A 17,911-nucleotide genomic window follows, 5' to 3' on the forward strand; every position below is an offset into this window, starting at 1 on the left:
GCAGTAACCTTAAGAAACTATCACATACGGAACTTGGTTGCAGTATCAAAGGTGAACATTACCTGTAAAGTCTATCAATCTTTTCTTTCTTAATTTTAACTGTGGGGCTGGGTTTTCATCATTACTTCAATCAAAATAATATATCACCACAGGTAACAGAAGATATGAAAATCCAGCTATTTTTCTCATAAAACATAAAGAGATTTGCAAAAATGTAAAACATTGCTATGCTAAGTCGCTTTAGTTGTGTCCGACTCTGTGCAACCCCATAGACGGAAGCCCACCAGGCTCCCCCGTCACTGGGATTTTCCAGGCAAGAACACTGGAGTGGGTTGCCATTTCCTTCTCCAATGCATGAAAGTGAAAAGTGAAAGTGAAGTCGCTCAGTCGTGTCCGACTCTTAGCGACCCCATGGACTGCAGCCTACCAGGTTCCTCCGTCCATACGGTTTTGCAGGTAAGAGTACTGGAGTGGGTTGCCATTGCCCTCTCCGAAAACATTGCTACTCTTCTTGTTAAATTTGTTTTTGGAAATACTGTTTTCTCATAAAAGCTAGTTCTACTATTGGTTTATTTTTAAAATAGATTAATAAAAGTTTTAAAGTAATTTTCTAAAAAAATTACTATTCCTAAACAGTAAATAACACTTTTCATATGGTCACCCTAAATGTACTTTCTATAAGGCCCTTAGACTGGAACTTAACAACTAAGGTGTAACTACTGGCATCCCTCACAACCAAATAAATAATGTGAATATCTTTACAGGAGAAGAATGCCAAGTCCTACTCACATGGGGCCCTGGGGCAGGAGCCGAGGGGTCAGTCACTCCCTCCAGTTCAGTTCAGTGGCGTCCGACTCTTTGCAACTCCATGGACTGCAGCATGCCAGGCTTCCCTGTCCATCACCAACTCGCAGAGCTTCCTCAAACTCATGTCCATCAAGTTGGTGATGCCATCCAGCCATCTCATCCTCTGTCGTCCCCTTCTCCTCCTGCCTTCAATCTTTCCCAGAATCAGGGTCTTTTCAAATGAATCAGTTCTTCGATTCAAGTGGTCAAAGTATTGCATGGAAGTGGCCAGTCCCTTCACGTCGGCGCAAGTCCTTCTTATGAAGTCAGGGCTGGGGAAGGAAAGGAGTTTGTAAAATATCACCATGGCCCAAATGAACCACAGAGGGGCTTCCGACGCTATTAGGAAAGAATTGCTGTTAATCCATTTTACAGATGTGCAAACAGAGGCATAGAGAGATTATAAAATTTACCCAGTATTACACTGCTAGAAAATGGCTGACAGATGGGAGAGGTGAGCTGGGGGAACTGAGTATGGAAGGGACAGCAACCCGGGCCCCGCGCCCAACTCCGGGTGAGGATATCTCCCCAAACTCTAGCCGACTCCATCTAATCGAACTAAAAATGTTGTCCTTACACCTCAAACATCCTCTTTCCTCGTTAAACCCACAACCGGGTTGCTGCTGCTTGCAGAGAAACTCTTAAGTTCGGAAAAGTTGCCGGAAGCGAAACTGACAATCACTACAAAGGAAGAGTTAGTCACAACCTCGTCCGCCGGGGCCGGAAGTGCCTGCAACTACCAGGTGCCCTAGATCAATGTTTCCCAGAATACCCCATCACAGCCCTTTGGGAACGGAAGTGCCTGGAACACCACGGAGTTCCAGGACTACACTTCCCAGAATGCGGGAGAGAAAACATCCACGGCTCGGGCCCTCTGGACGGAAGTGCCCGAGAGTATTCTGAACTCCAGAGAGGTGCTTCCCAGAATGCCGCGGGAGACCGCTGTCCATGGTCCTGCCAAGTGCTTGTGGCTAAGGGGAGCGCCTGGACAACACTTTCTACAGTAGCCTAGGGCAACGAAGACTAAAGCCCAGTCTTCCAGGACGGAAACGTGTAATACTACTCTAAGTATCTGGGTTAAATTTCCCAGAGTCCTAGAGGGGAAAATATTCGATAGACATGGTTCTGGAGCCCAAATGGGGCCAAAAAACAAAGAGCTCTAGCGGACTGAGCACCACTGACAGCTTGCCTGGCCAGAAGTTTCTTTTTCCAGTTTCTAGAGTGGCTGCAAGGTAGTGCTTACTGTCATGAAGCCCTCGGGTGTTATGAATAAGTGGGTTCAATTTGGATGAATTCTGTGCTGCTGACTGAGCCCAGTTTTCCCTTTTATCACTTCCCCCTCTTTTTTCTTGTAACTATACTAATAAAGATGTCCTTTTCATTATAGGGGACTGGAATGCAAAAGTAGGAAGTCAAGAAACACCTGGATTAATAGGTAAATTTGGCCTTGGAATGCAGACTGAAGCAGGGCAAAGACTAATAGAGTTTTGCCAAGAAAATGCACTGGTCATAGCAAACACCCTCTTCCAACAACACAAAAGAAGACTCTACACATGGACATCACCAGATAGTCAACACCGGAATCAGATTGATTATATTCTATGCAGCCAAAGATGGAGAAGCTCTATACAGTCAACAAAAACAAGACCGGGAGCTGACTGTGGCTCAGATCATGAACTCCTTATTGCCAAATTCAGACTTAAATTGAAGAAAGTAGGGAAAACTGCTAGACCATTCAGGTATGACCTAAATCAAATCCCTTATGATTATACAGTGGAAGTGAGAAATAGATTTAAGGGTGTAGATCTGATAGACAGAGTGCCTGATGAACTATGGAATGAGGTTCGTGACACTGTACAGGAGACAGGGATCAAGACCATCCCCATGGAAAAGAAATGCAAAAAAGCAAAATGGCTGTCTGAGGAGGCCTTACAAATAGCTGTGAAAAGAAGAGAGGTGAAAAGCAAAGGAGAAAAGGAAAGATATAAGCATCTGAATGCAGAGTTCCAAAGAAGAGCAAGAAGAGATAAGAAAGCCTTCTTCAGCGATCAATGCAAAGAAATAGAGGAAAAAAACAGAATGGGAAAGACTAGAGATCTCTTCAAGAAAATTAGAGATACCAAGGGAACATTTCATGCAAAGATGGGCTCGATAAAGGACAGAAATGGTCTGGACCTAACAGAAGCAGAAGATATTAAGAAGAGGTGGCAAGAATACATGCAAAAACTGTACAAAAATGATCTTCACGACCCAGATAATCATGATGATGTGATCACTAATCTAGAGCCAGACATCCTGGAATGTGAAGTCAAGTGGGCCTTAGAAAGCATTACTACGAACAGAGCTAGTGGAGGAGATGGAATTCCAGTTGAGCTGTTTCAAATCCTGAAAGATGATGCTGTGAAAGTGCTGCACTCAATATGCCAGCAAGTTTGGAAAACTCAGCAGTGGCCACAGGACTGGAAAAGGTCAGTTTTCATTCCAATTCCAAAGAAAGGCAATGCCAAAGAATGCTCAAACTACCACACAATTGCACTCATCTCACACGCTAGTAAAGTAATGCTCAAAATTCTCCAAGCCAGGCTTCAGCAATACATGAACTGTGAACTCCCTGATGTTCCAGCTGGTTTTAGAAAAGGCAGAGGAACCAGAGATCAAATTGCCAACATCCGCTGGATCATGGAAAAAGCAAGAGAGTTCCAGAAAAACATCTATTTCTGCTTTATTGACTATGCCAAAGCCTTTGACTGTGTGCATCACAATAAACTGTGGAAAATTCTGAAAGAGATGGGAATACCAGACCACCTGACCTGCCTCTTGAGAAATCTGTATGCAGGCCAGGAAGCAACAGTTAGAACTGGACATGGAACAACAGACTGGTTCCAAATAGGAACAGGAGTACGTCAAGGCTGTATATTGTCACCCTGCTTATTTAACTTCTATGCAGAGTACATCATGAGAAACGCTGGACTGGAAGAAACACAAGCTGGAATCAAGATTGCTGGGAGAAATATCAATAACCTCAGATATGCAGATGACACCACCCTTATGGCAGAAAGTGAAGAAGAGCTAAAAAGCTTCTTGATGAAAGTGAAAGAGGAGAGTGAAAAAGTTGGCTTGAAGCTCAACATTCAGAAAACGAAGATCATGGCATCTGGTCCCATCACTTCATGGGAAATAGATGGGGAAACACTGGAAACAGTGTCAGACATTTTTGGGGGGGGGCTCAAAAATCACTGCAGATGGTGACTGCAGCCATGAAATTAAAAGACGCTTACTCCTTGGAAGAAAAGTTATGACCAACCTAGAGAGTATATTCAAAAGCAGAGACATTACTTTGCCAACAAAGGTCCGTCTAGTCAAGGCTATGGTTTTTCCTGTGGTTATGTATGGATGTGAGAGTTGGACTGTGAAGAAGGCTGAGCGCCAAAGAATTGATGCTTTTGAACTGTGTTGTTGGAGAAGACTCTTGAGAGTCCCTTGGACTGCAAGGAGATCCAACCAGTCCATTCTGAAGATCAACCCTGGGATTTCTTTGGAAGGAATGATGCTAAAGCTGAAGCTCCAGTACTTTGGCCACCTCCTGGGAAGAGTTGACTCGTTGGAAAAGACTCTGATGCTGGGAGGGATTGGGGGCAGGAGGAGAAGGGGACGACCGAGGATGAGATGGCTGGATGGCATCACGGACTCGATGGACGTGAGTCTGAGTAAACTCCGGGAGTTTGTGATGGACAGGGAGGCCTGGCGTGCTGCAATTCATGGGGTCGCAAAGAGTCGGACACGACTGAGCAACTGAACTGAACTGAACTGAACTGATACTAAGCTATTGTCAAGAAAATACCTTGTATAGGAGAGAAAAGTGAAGCTTGAACTACAGAAAGAAAATAAAAATCACTAAATGGGAGCGATATGTGAGTTAAAAACGGAGATCTTGAAAGAGGATTGGGCTGAACTGCACTGGAAAATTTAAGGAACACAAGATCTCAGTCTTACCTCAACTGGTTTGCCTTCTTTGTTCCATGTGTACCTGGATGCATCTGAAACTCCTACCAGTGTCAGTTGGTGTAAATTGTTGATTCAGAAATATTCAGTTCAGTTCAGTCACTATCATGCCGACTCTTTGCAACCCCATGAACTGCAGCATGCCAGGCTTCCCTGTCCATCACCAACTCCCTGAGCTTGCTCAAACATGTCCATTGAGTTGGTGATGCCATCCAACCATCAGAAGTACTATGAAATCACAAAAAGGCAAATGTTCATTAGGTTATAATGCAGAAGTATTTAAAACTTCCAGCATTTCCTTAGTCTTAATTTCTCACTTGAAAAGTGAATGAAAGCTACACTGGAGTAAACACTGCAATACTTGAAAGGGTAAATCCTATGTAAAATCTTAAGAATATTTCTTTTTTATCTTGAGATACCACATCACCTACTACTAACCTGCTCTTGGCACAGTAAATCCAATGAATTAATGATATGCCTTATTATTCCACAAGCCAGTTGAAATCAGAGAGGCCATGATTTATCCTGTGAAATAGGGGCTCATGTCTAGAAAAACCATACAACAAAACTGATTACCACCAAAACTGAAAATCCCACAAAATCCAAAAAGGCTGTCCTGTCCACTTTTCAATGGCATATAAGAATGAAATCATCTATAGTGAGAACTTAAAAAAAAGAACCACTGGAGAAAAAAGTTAAATGTGCATAAATGCATCTTACAAATAAAACATTATTGACATGCTTCCCCACGTGCTTCATCTTTTTTCCTTCCTTTTTTTAATAACTGAAATAAGTACAAATCCATGACATCTTGTCACTTCTCCCCAAAATATTTTCATATATTTCTCAAAAACATATGGACATTTATTTGCATAACCACAGTCTAGGTGGCTCAGTGCTACATAATCTGCCTGCAGAAGCTGGAGACACGGGTTCAATCCCTGAGTCGGGAAGAGCCCCTGGAACAGGAAACAGCAATCTGCTCTAGTATTCTTGCCTGGGAAATACCATGGACAGAGGAGCCTGGAGTGTTACAGTCCATGGGGTTGCAGAGAGTGGGACCCAAGCGAAAATGCACTTATGCACGTACTCATGTAATACCAGTATCACACTGAACAAAATTAATAGTCTCAATATTAATTTACTCTGTCCTTACTTGAAGTTCCAAATCCTTTCAAGTGTTTTACACTTGTTTTTTTTTAATCAATATCAAAATATGTCCATTCAATGCATGATTTTTGCATAAGTCTTGTGACCCTCCTGCATCTTTGTATTGTCCACTTTTTTTTCACTAGAAAAATATTTCATTCTAGTAAGTGTGTAGTTCCATCTCACTGGGGTTTTAACTTGAATTTCCTTGATGATAGTGATGCTGATTCTAATATCATGTCCTTAATTCAGTCATATACGTTCTTTGGTGAAGTGTCTGTTCAAAACTTTTGCTTATATATATTTTTTAATGGGTTATTTTCTTGGTGTTGAATACAAGTCCTTTTTTAATGTTATGTTTCGCAAATATTTTCTCCCAGTCTGTAGCTTCTCTTTATATTTTTACAAATGTCTTTTGAAAAGCTGAGGTTTAAAATTTTGATGAAGCTCAACTTATCAAATTTTCTTATATGGATCATACTAAAAACTGACAGGTGATGAAAAAAACTGTCCAGTTTCTTCAAGAACTTTTTATTATTTAGGATTAAATGTTTGATTGAAGATCCATTTTAAGTAAACTTTTTATACAGTGTGGTGTATAGGTTGATATTCACTCTTTTGCACATTGATGTTTAATTATTCCTGCACATTTCAATGAAATTCTATTTCTTTCATTGAATTGCCTCGTCATGTTTTAAAAAATATCAGTTGACCACATATGTGGCTCTATTTTTGGACTCTATTTAACATCCTACTATTCTATATGTTTATCAATTTACAGTAACTGTAACTTTATGGTAAGTCTTGAGATCAGATATTATGAGTCTTCAAATATTGTTCTTCATTTTTTATATTTTTAAGGCTATTTCTTGTTTCTTTGTTTTTTGCATAGATTTTTAAAAATAGCTTGTCAATGTCTGCAACATCTCCTGCTAGGATATTGAGCAGGACCATGGGCTTCCCTTGTGGCTCAGCTGGTAAAGAATCCACCTGCAATGTGGGAGACCTGGGTTTGATTCCTGGGTTGGGAAGATCCCCTGGAGATGGGAAAGGCTACCCACTCCAGTATTCTGGCCTGGAGAATCCCATGGACTGTGTATTCCATGGGGTTGCAAAGACTCGGACACAACTGAGTGACTTTCACGCTCACATTCATGTTGCACTTACAGATCAACTTAGACTCTTCCATTATATGGGACAGGCTCTTTATTCGTTTGAGTAGTCTTAATTCTTTCATCAGAAATTTCACTGTGCAGCATAGAGATCACACACACCCCCATCCCAACCACCAAATTATATACTTGGCACTACTGTAATTGGTACTATGCTCTGTGCTTAATTGATCACCACCATCTGACTCTCTGTGGCCCACAGACCATAGTCCACCAGGCTCCTCTGTCCATGGGATTTCCCAGGCAAGAATATTGGAGCAGGTTGCCATTTCCTATGCTAGGGGGTCTTCCTCACCCAGAGATCAAACTGTCTCTCTTGGCATCCCCTGCATTCGCAGGCAGATTCTTTACCACTAGTGCCACCTAGGAAGCCCTTAACTGGTAATGCTTTTTGTGCCAATCTCTTAGTTGTAGTATGAGTGATTTTTCACTGCAGCACATGAGCTTCTCTCTAGTGTGGCCTGTGGGCTTCAGAGCCCATGTGTTCAGTAGTTGTGGCAGGCAGGCTTAGTTGCCAAGCAGCATGTGAGATCTTAGTACCCCCACCAGGGATTGACTCTGTGTTTTCTATCTTGGAAGGCAGATTCTTAACCAGTGGATGATCAGGGAAGTCCCTGCTCTTTTCAGTTTCCAGTAGTTCAAGTATAGTGGTTTTATGTTTGGTTTCTTTTTGGTCCATGATCCAAGGCAGGCAGGATGTGGGATCTTAGTTCTCCACCCAAGTTTTGAACCCAAGCCCCCTGCAGTGGAAGCAAGGAGTCTTAACTACTGGACCACCAGGGAAGTCCTGATTTTGTATATTTGTATATTGACCTATGACTTGGCTAAAAGCACTACTTCTGCTAGTTTTCCTGTTGACTCTTTGGGCTTTTCTACATAATCCTGCCTTCTGCGATTAGACAGTTTTGTTTCTCCCTTTTCTATCTGTATATCTTTTCTTTTTCTCACTTTGGTGCACTGGCTTTTAGCTCCTATATGATGTTGACGTGGGTGGTGAGAGTAGAAATCTTTCACTTCTTTCCAAACTTGGGGTGAAAGCTTCAATCAGTTCAGTTCAGTCACTCAGTCGTGTCCAACTCTTTGTGACCCCATGGACTGCAGGATGCTAAGCTTCCCTGTCCATCACCAACTCCCAGAGCTGGCTCAAAACTCATGTCCATTGAGTCCATGATGCCATCCAACCATCTCATCCTCTGTCATCACCATCTCCTCCTGCCTTCAATCTTTCCCAGCATCAAAGTCTTTTCTAAGGAGTCAGTTCTTCGCATCAGGTGGCCAAAGTATTGGCACTTCAGCATCAGTCCTTCCAATGAATATTCAGGAATAATTTTCTTTAGGACTGACTGGTTAGATCTTGCAGTCCAAGGGACTCTCAAGAGTCTTCTCCAACACCACAGTTCAGAAGCATCAATTCTTTGGTACTCTTTATGACCATAAAGCTTTCTTTATGGTCCAGCTCTCACATCCATACATGCTGCTGCTGCTGCTGCTGCTAAGTCGCTTCAGTCGTGTCCAACTCTGTTTGACCCCGCAGACGGCAGCCCATCAGGCTCTGCCGTCCCTGGGATTCTCCAGGCACGAACACTGGAGTGGGTTGCCATTTCGTTCTCCAATGCATGAATGCGAAAAGTGAAAGTGAAGTCGCTCAGTTGTGTCTGACTCTTCACAACCCCATGGACTGCAGCTTACCAGGCTCCTCCATCCATGAGATTTTCCAGGCAAGAGTACTAGAGTGGGTTACCATTGCTTTCTCTGCACCCATACATGACTATTGGGAAAATCATAGCTTTGACTAGATGGACCTTTGTTGGCAAAGTAATGTCTCTGGCTTTTTAATATGTTGTCTACGTTGGCCATAGCTTTTCTTCCAAGGAAGTGTCTTTTAATTTCATGGCTGCAGTCACCATCTGCAGTGATTTTGGAGCCCAAGAAAATAAAGTCTGTCACTGTTTCCATTGTTTCCCCATCTATTTGCCATGAAGTGATGGGACCAGATGCCATGATCTTAGTTTTTTGAATGTTGAGTTTAAGCCAGTTTCTTCACTGTTTAAAGTCACTTTTTTTTTTCACTGAAAGCTTCAATTATTCACCATTAAAAATAATGCAATCCAGGCACTTCCCCAACTGTTTTGTGGCTAAGACTTCTCATGCCCAATGCAGGAGGCCCAAGTTTAATCCCCGGTCAGGGAACTAGATCCCACATGCACGCCACAACTAAGAGTACACACATAGCAACAAAGATCCTGTGTGCCATAGCTAAGACTCAGCCCAGCCAAATACATAAATATTTTTAAAATGATGTAGACCAATGTTGTAAATCAACTATGCTATGAAAAAAGACAAAAAAATTGGTATGCTTCTCTGGAAGTATATTTGGTATACTTCTCTGGAAGATTTTTTTTTTTCTTTTATCAGACTTGGAATATTTGATTCACAGCATTTTGTTTCAGAATGTTAAAGATGTTACTCCACTGTCTTTGGGCTTGCATGGTTTTTGATGAGAAGTCTCCTCTTGTCCTCATCTCTGTTCTTTGTATGCACTGTGGCTTTTTTTCTGTCGATATTTCCTCTGCATTGTTCATTTTCAATATGAACACTGGCAATAATGTGCCTACTTTTAGAGGTTTGTTTGCTTTTAAATTCTTCTTGTGTATTGTGGAGTTCTAGGATTCGGTAAAGTCTTTTATTATTTAAGAAAAAATTCTCACCCACTATCTCTTAAAATATTTTTCTTCTCATTCTCTCCCTCCTCTCCCCCTGGGTTTCCAATTACACATAAATTAAGCCACAAAAAAGCTTTCCCACTGTTCTTGGATACTTTATTCTGTTTTCTTCACATTTTGTTTGTTTGGATTATTTTCATTGGCCTTTATTCAAGTTCCCTGAATTTTTCTCAGCTGTTTTTAGCCACTTACATGTTCTTCAAAATAATCCTTTGTTGTAACACTTTACTAGCATTTCCCATTTGATTATTCATTAATTTCCACTGAAATTCCCCCATCTGTTCATGTACATTGTCTGCCCCTTTCATGAAAACATTTAACACATCAGTTCAGTTCAGTTCAGTTCAGTTCAGTTCAGTCGCTCAGTCGTGTCCGACTCTCTGTGACCTCATGAATCGCAGCACGCCAGGCCTCCCTGTCCATCACCATCTCCCGGAGTTCACCCAGACTCACGTCCATCAAGTCCGTGATGCCATCCAGCCATCTCATCCTCGGTCGTCCCCTTCTCCTCCTGCCCCCAATCCCTCCCATCATCAGAGTCTTTTCCAGTGAGTAAACTCTTCGCATGAGGTGGCCAAAGTACTGGAGCTTCAGCTTTAGCATCATTCCTTCCAAAGAAATCCCAGGGTTGATCTCCTTCAGAACGGACTGGTTGGATCTCCTTGCAGTCCAAGGGACTCTCAAGAGTCTTCTCCAACACCACAGTTCAAACGCATCAATTCTTTGGTGCTCAGCCTTCTTCACAGTCCAACTCTCACATCCATACATAACCACAGGAAAAACCATAGCCTTGACTAGACGGACCTTAGTCGGCAAAGTAATGTCTCTGCTTTTGAATATACTCTCTAGGTTGGTCATAACTTTTCTTCCAAGGAGTAAGCGTCTTTTAATTTCATGGCTGCAGTCACCATCTGCAGTGATTTTCGAGCCCCTCCAAAAAAAGTCTGACACCGTTTCTACTGTTTCCCCATCTATTTCCCATGAAGTGATGGGACCAGATGCCATGATCTTCGTTTTCTGAATGTTGAGCTTCAAGCCAACTTTTTCACTCTCCTCTTTCACTTTCATCAAGAGGCTTTTGAGTTCCTCTTCACCTTCTGCCATAAGGGTGGTGTCATCTGCATATCTGAGGTTATTGATATTTCTCCTGCCAATCTTGATTCCAGCTTGTGTTTCTTCCAGCCCAGAGTTTCTCATGATGTACTCTGCATAGAAGTTAAATAAGCAGGGTGACAATATACAGCCTTGACACATCAACCAGAAATATATAAAATTCTTTATTTGGTATTTCTAAAATATGGTCATCTCTAAGTGAGGTTCTGATTGGTCTGCTGTCTCTTAGCAGAGGGTTGTATGTTCTTTTTTAAAGAATCTTGTAATTCGTGATTTGAAGGCCAGGTACCATGTACCAAACAGTAGAGACTTAAGTAAACAGTATTTTTGCTGGAACTGGGCACACCTGTTTTGCTGGGATGTTGAATCAGTCTCATTGAGAATTAAGTTGAAATTGGATTCTGCTTTTACAATAGTTATCTTCCATACACTGCTTCAAGTTTTTCTAATGTTACTTGGTTTTAGGGTGGGTGCTGGAGGATTTTCCTCAACGTTCCTGTCCACCTTCAGCTTCTGGCTATCCCTGTGCGCCTGTGCCACAGAAATGTTCTCCATCCACGTTCTCCTCCTTTTCCCTACACAGCCTGCTATTGGCTTGTCACTAGGAGAAAGCTACCCTGTTTATGGGGACCAGGGATGTTCTTGATTGAGTTGGTTTAGTCTTACTCTTGAGTGGGGATTGGAGTGATCAGAGACTTTATACGTTTTGGGGAGCTAGGACTACGTCACACTAATAATGAGACAAACTCTCTTCTCTAGGCTGTGAACAAAAAAGCAGGTGATACTGCCTCTTTGTGAGGAAACTGAAGTCCAGAGAAAAGAGAATTAAAGAAGAGCAACATAAAGCCCTCTTGAGTGACTCAGACCTAAGTCTTACTTTACCAGTATCTTTTCACTTAAATGAACTGAGAAAAAATTGTGGTTTAAGCAATTCTGTAGGTTAATGAAACTCTGTAGGTTAGTTTGTTAACCTACAACTAAAAGCATCCTGAGTGAAAAAACCACCACGAGCTCTAATGATCTTCCCTTGGAAGTGAGAGTACTAAAGAAACACATTAAAGCCCTGAGTTTCTGATGATACTGTGAAACTCGAACTAGCACCTTGGAAGCCAGGTTACGCCTCTGCCTTGGTCACCCCATTCACCTAACAGGTTGATATCTGACAGAAAAACTATGGAGCACCAATTTATACTGTGTCTGAATTGTACCAGGTTGTTTAAGGCTGCATGGGCTTTGAGACCTAAAGAAATTTTATAGGAAGTTAAAGGTGCTGACACCTAATCTATCTGTATCCTCTAGAGACCTCTGAACATTATCTTCAGGAGTTTTATTTTTTAATTTTGGCTGTAATGCCATCTAAAGAAATAGAGCAATCATATTATGAGTTCTTAACTATAAGGGACAATGTCTCAGTATTTTATTGCTTTGGTAAAATATTGTGAATTTTAAAAAGTACAAAAAAGACTAAGCTAAAATTCTACTTGCCACGGAAAACCACTGTATACATGATAGTGAATAATCTTTCACAGATTATCTATTAAGCATGTATTTGAACATATATGTATACAGACCAAAGATAACTGGATATTATGAAGGTACAATCTGCATTTTTTACTAAACAATATGCATGAGCTTTCTCTGTCATTTTACATTGATTCTATATTTCCCATAGCACCATATTATAGGAACATTGAGAAATTTCTTTATTAATTCGCAGTATTAATAATTACCCTTATGTACACAGCCTGTTTAAAACCACTTTATCATAAACTATTATTCCATGATTCCCAGACACTGACTGGTTCAGAATTGGGAAAGGAGGATGATAAACTATATACTGTCACCCTGCACATTTAAGTTATATGCAGAGTACATAATGCGAAATGCCAGGCTGGATGAATCACAAGCTGGATTGCCAGAAGTATCAGCAATCTCAGCTATGTAGATGATACCACTCTAATGACAGAAAGTGAAGAGGAACTAAAGAGTCTCTTGATGAGGGTGAAAGAGGACAGTAAAAGAGCTGACTTGAAATTCAACATTAAAAAACTGAGATCATGGCAACTGGTCCCATCATTTTATGGCAAATAGGTGGGGAAGCAATGGAAACAGTGAGAGACTTTATTTTGGGGGGCCCCAAAATCACTGCAGATGGTGACTGTGGCCATGAAATTAAAAGACACTTGCTCCTCAGAAGGAAAGCTATGATAAACCTAGACAGCATATTAAAAACCAGAGACATCATTTTGCTGACAAAGGTCCATTTAGTCAAAGTTATGGTTTTCCCAACAGTCCTGTACGGATGTGAGAGCTGGACCATAAAGGAGGCTGTGTGTGTGCACACGCTCAGTCATGTCAGACTCTTTGCAGCCCCACAGACTATAGCCCACCAGGCTCCTCTGATCATGGAATTCCCCAGGCAAGAATACTGGAGTGTGTTGCCAAACAAGGCTCTGCACTGAAGAACTGATGCTTTCGAATTGCAGTGCTGGAGAAGACCCTTGAGAGTACTTTGGACTGCAGGGAAATCAAACCAGTCAATCCTAAAAGAAATCAACCCTGAATATTCATTGGAAGGACTGTTGCTGAAGCTCCAATACTTTGGCCACCTAATGTGAAGAGTCAACTCACTGGAAAAGATTCTAATGCTGGGAAAAACAGAAGGCAAAGGGAGAAGGGGACAACAGAGGATGAGATAGTTAGCATCACCAACTCAATGGACATGAATTGAACACGCTCTGAGAGTGGAGGAAAGAGGAGCCTGGCGTGCTGCAGTCTATGGGGTCGCAGAGAGTCGGACATGACTTAGCGACTGAACAACAAAAATGTATACTTTACATTTTGATACATATTGTACAACTGACAAATTTGTATTTTTTACTTCCTCCAATAACATGCATTGTTCTTGAAGATATAGATCAGCAAGCAAAAGGAAATCTTATCCTAATAATCAACACATTTGAAAAAATGTCTAGAAAAATTCAATATTTTTCCTTTCCTTACTAAAAATAAAATTACCATATGATCCACCCATCCCATTCCTGGCCATACATCTGGACCAAACTATAATTCAAAGAGATACATGCACTAATATGTTCAGAGCAGCACTATTCACACCAACCAAGAAATGGAAAGCAACCTAAATGTCCATTGACAGATGAGTGGATAATAAGATGCAGCACATAAATATAGTGGAATATGACTCAGCCATAGAAAAGAATGAAATCATGCCATTTGCAACGACATGGATGCAACTAGAGATTATTACACTAAACGAAATAAGTCAGAAAGAGAAAGACGAACACCATATGATATCACTTACATGTGGAATCTAAAATATGACACAAATGAACACATCTATGAAACAGAAAGAGAATCATGGACACAGAGAACAGACACGTGGTTGCCAAGGGGTTGGGGGAGGGATGGAGTAGCAGGCTGGCTTAGCAGACATAAGCTCTTATATATACAATGGATAAGCAACAAGGTCCTACTGGATAGCACAGAGAGCTATATTCAATATCCTATGATAAACCACAATGGAAAAGAATATTTTAAAAGAAATTTTTAATTGATTTACTTTGCTGTACAGTAGTAATTAACACAACACTGTAAATCAACTATACTTCAACTTATTTTCCTTTCTTTGTATGAGTGGGAAAAGTATGGTGATATAAAATTTGACAAAATTAAAGTCCTCCAAACTTGTCACAGATCCTGCTAAAGAGGTCTGAATTGGACAAAGGCTATATAGAAACCAGTCAGATCAAAAGGATGTTAACGGAAATATGGAAGCTAGAAAGCCAAATATTGTAATTTGAACATTTATTAAGAAAGTATTTACTGTTAGTAACCATATCTGACACTTTGCAAATATTATAGTAAAACTGTCTTAACACACAGGGCAGGAGTAAAAATTCAGTTATGTAAAATGCAGCATTTCATTTTTGCCAAGTTAACCAGAAACACTGTTTTATCAGTTTGTATTGTCCTTTTAAAGTGCACATAGGTATACACACGTACACACACACACAGAGCTAAACTTAACCAGACAGTACACTGTAGAGAAAGAGACCAAATGCTAAGAAATTCAGCCCATCCCTGCTGATGAAGGACAAATGGGGAGGACCAATCCCAGGGGGTTAAACCAAATTCATGTCATTTAAGATTGCAATACTGCCCATGTTCTACATTTCAAATAATGTTTATGTTTACTTATTTGCTTACATTAAGGTGACTGGCAGGATTCCTCCTCCAAATACATTTTAAGTTATTTTTTGGGGGAAAATTAGCTCAATAAAAATTTCAAACATGACACTTTTACATACTTTTAGTCATTTAGCAAAAAAGTACTGAGCACCTACATTGAGTTGGAGACTTAGCAATGTATGAAACCCCTTCTCTTAATAAGCTTACATTCCAGTGGACGTGAATTTAGGTATGCTCATCATTGTATAAATTAGGGCTTCCCATGCGGCTAACCATACTCATGTTTCTAAGCTCTAGTACAAGAGCTGATTAAAGTCACTGCAGTGACTGATATTCACGTTCTCATGAAATCCCATATGGAACCCTTCTCATTAGATAAGTCTCTGCTGTATGGATTAATGTATATGTTGATGTTGAGCAGAAACATTACATTTTCATGAAAGAAATTCTTTTTCTACTATGAGAACTCAAGTGAGTGGAAAATTTCAGCTCTTGTTTGAAGACTTCAGAACAAAATGGAACACCACATTACAGAACTTCGCTTCTGTACGGAGTCTCTGATGAAGGATAACCCTTACTATACTCTTCACTTGTGTAGAATTTATCACTGTGGACTCTTTGATGAATTAGAAGACCTGAACTCCAACGGAAACCCTTACCACACGCATCACATTTGTAGGGTTTCTCTCCTGTGTGGACTCTCTGATGAGCCTGGAGGTTTGATCTCTGACTGAAGCCCTTTCCACACACTTCACACTTGTATGGTTTTTCCCCAGTGTGGACTCTGTGATGGGCTTGAAGACTTGAAAACCCACTGAAGCCCTTGCCGCACTGTTCACATTTATAGGGCCTCCCTTCTGTATGGACCCTCTGATGGGCTTGGAGGCGGGAACTCTCACTGAAACCCTTCGTGCACACTGCACATTTGTAGGGTTTCCCTCCGGTGTGGACCCTCTGATGTGCTTCAAGGCGTGAGCTCTGACTGAAGCCCTTCCCACACATCTCACATTTATACGGCTTCACTCTGGTGTGGACTCTCTGGTGGCCTTGAAGATATGCTCTCTGACTGAAGCCCTTCCCACAAACCTCACAGATGTATGGTCTCTCTCCAGAGTGGACACTCTGATGGCTCTGAAGGTAAGACCTCTGACTGAAGCTCTTACCACACTCATCACACTGGTAGGGTTTCTCTCCTGTGTGGACTCTCTGATGGGCCAAAAGAGTTGAGGCCTTGCTGAAGCCCTTCTCACATTCTCCACATTTATAGGGTTTCTCTCCTGTGTGAACCCTCTGATGAATTTGAAGATTAAAGCTCCAACTGAAGCCCTTCCCACACTCCTCACACTTGAATGGTTTTTCTCCCGTGTGAACCCTTTGGTGGCCTTGAAGGTGTGAACTCCGACTGAAGCCCTTCCCACACTCCTCGCACTTGTATGGTTTCTCGCCAGTGTGGACTCTCTGATGCCCCTGAAGGTATGAATTACGACTGAAGCCCTTCCCACACGCCCCACATTTGTACGGTTTTTCTCCCGTGTGGACTCTCTGATGGGCTTGAAGGTATGAACTCCGACTGAAACCCTTATCACACTCCTCACACTTATAAGGCTTCTCTCCCGTGTGGACTCTCTGGTGAACGTTAAGAACAGATCTATGACTGAAGCCTTTACCACAGGTGCTGCATTTGTACGGCTTCTCGCCAGTGTGGATTCTCTGATGGTCTTTCAGTTTCGAATTCCAGTTGAAGCCATTCCCACACACCTTGTAAGGTTTCTCTCCAATGTGAATTTTCTGATGGCCTTGAAGATACGAACTTTGGCTGAAGCTGTTACCACACGTGTAACGTTTATAGGGTTGTTCCCTAGTGTGGACTATCTGATGGTTTTGAAAATGTGAGGCCAGACTGAAGCCATTAGCACATGCCTCAGAATTATAGGGAATCTCTTCCATGTGAACTCTGTGCTGAATGTTCAGATCTGAATTACAAATGACACCTTTCTCACACTCCACATCTGTGTATCGTTTCTCTTCAGTGTGGATTTTCTGATGGGCTTGAAGACAAGAATTCTCATTAAAGACATTCCCATTCTCCTCAGATTCATGGGATTCCTCCTCGATGTAGACCCTAACAATACTACTAAGGTCTAAGCTATGACTGAAGCCTTTCTCATACATGCTGCATCTATCAGATGTCTCTCCTCTGGGTATAAGTTCATATGTGTTATGAGAAGAGCACTGATTGATGCTCTCACTGTATTCACACTTAAATGGCTTCTCTTTTGCGTGTCCTTTCTGATGCGACTGCAGATGTGAATTCTCAAAAACACAATGATCTCCTCTATAAACACTCTGATGAATATGAAGAACTGACCTGTAACTACAGTCCTTTTCACATGGACTGTATGTACGAGGCTTTCCTTCTAAGTCTAACTGCTGATGAACTTCAGAGCTGGAGTCATCGCTGAAGGCTTTTCTGTACTCATTACCAGGACAGGGCTTTTGCCCTGTTTGAATATGATTAAGCAATGAAACCTTCATGACATCTTCTCCACAGTCATGGCAGCTAGAGTTTTTTCCTGTTCTGTGTACACCCAGATTATCACCGTGATGTGAGATCCAACTGATGCTGTCCGATTTACAGAAATCATTTTCCGTGGAAACTTGCTGACATCGACACTGATAATTACGTGACTCTGTAAG

The 17,911-nt window shown here is 41.4% G+C and overlaps 1 protein-coding gene across 1 annotated transcript; it reads right to left on the minus strand.

Moving 5' to 3' along the window:
• Positions 1-15,840: 15,840 nt before the first annotated feature.
• Positions 15,841-17,386, minus strand: LOC138096828 (zinc finger protein 112-like). Its single transcript, XM_068993085.1, is given in 2 exon segments — positions 15,841-16,227; positions 16,229-17,386. Coding segments are annotated over 2 exon segments (1,545 nt in total).
• Positions 17,387-17,911: the final 525 nt, after the last annotated feature.

Source organism: Capricornis sumatraensis, chromosome 20 (genome assembly GCF_032405125.1).
Source record: "Capricornis sumatraensis isolate serow.1 chromosome 20, serow.2, whole genome shotgun sequence".
NCBI lineage: Eukaryota > Metazoa > Chordata > Mammalia > Artiodactyla > Bovidae > Capricornis > Capricornis sumatraensis.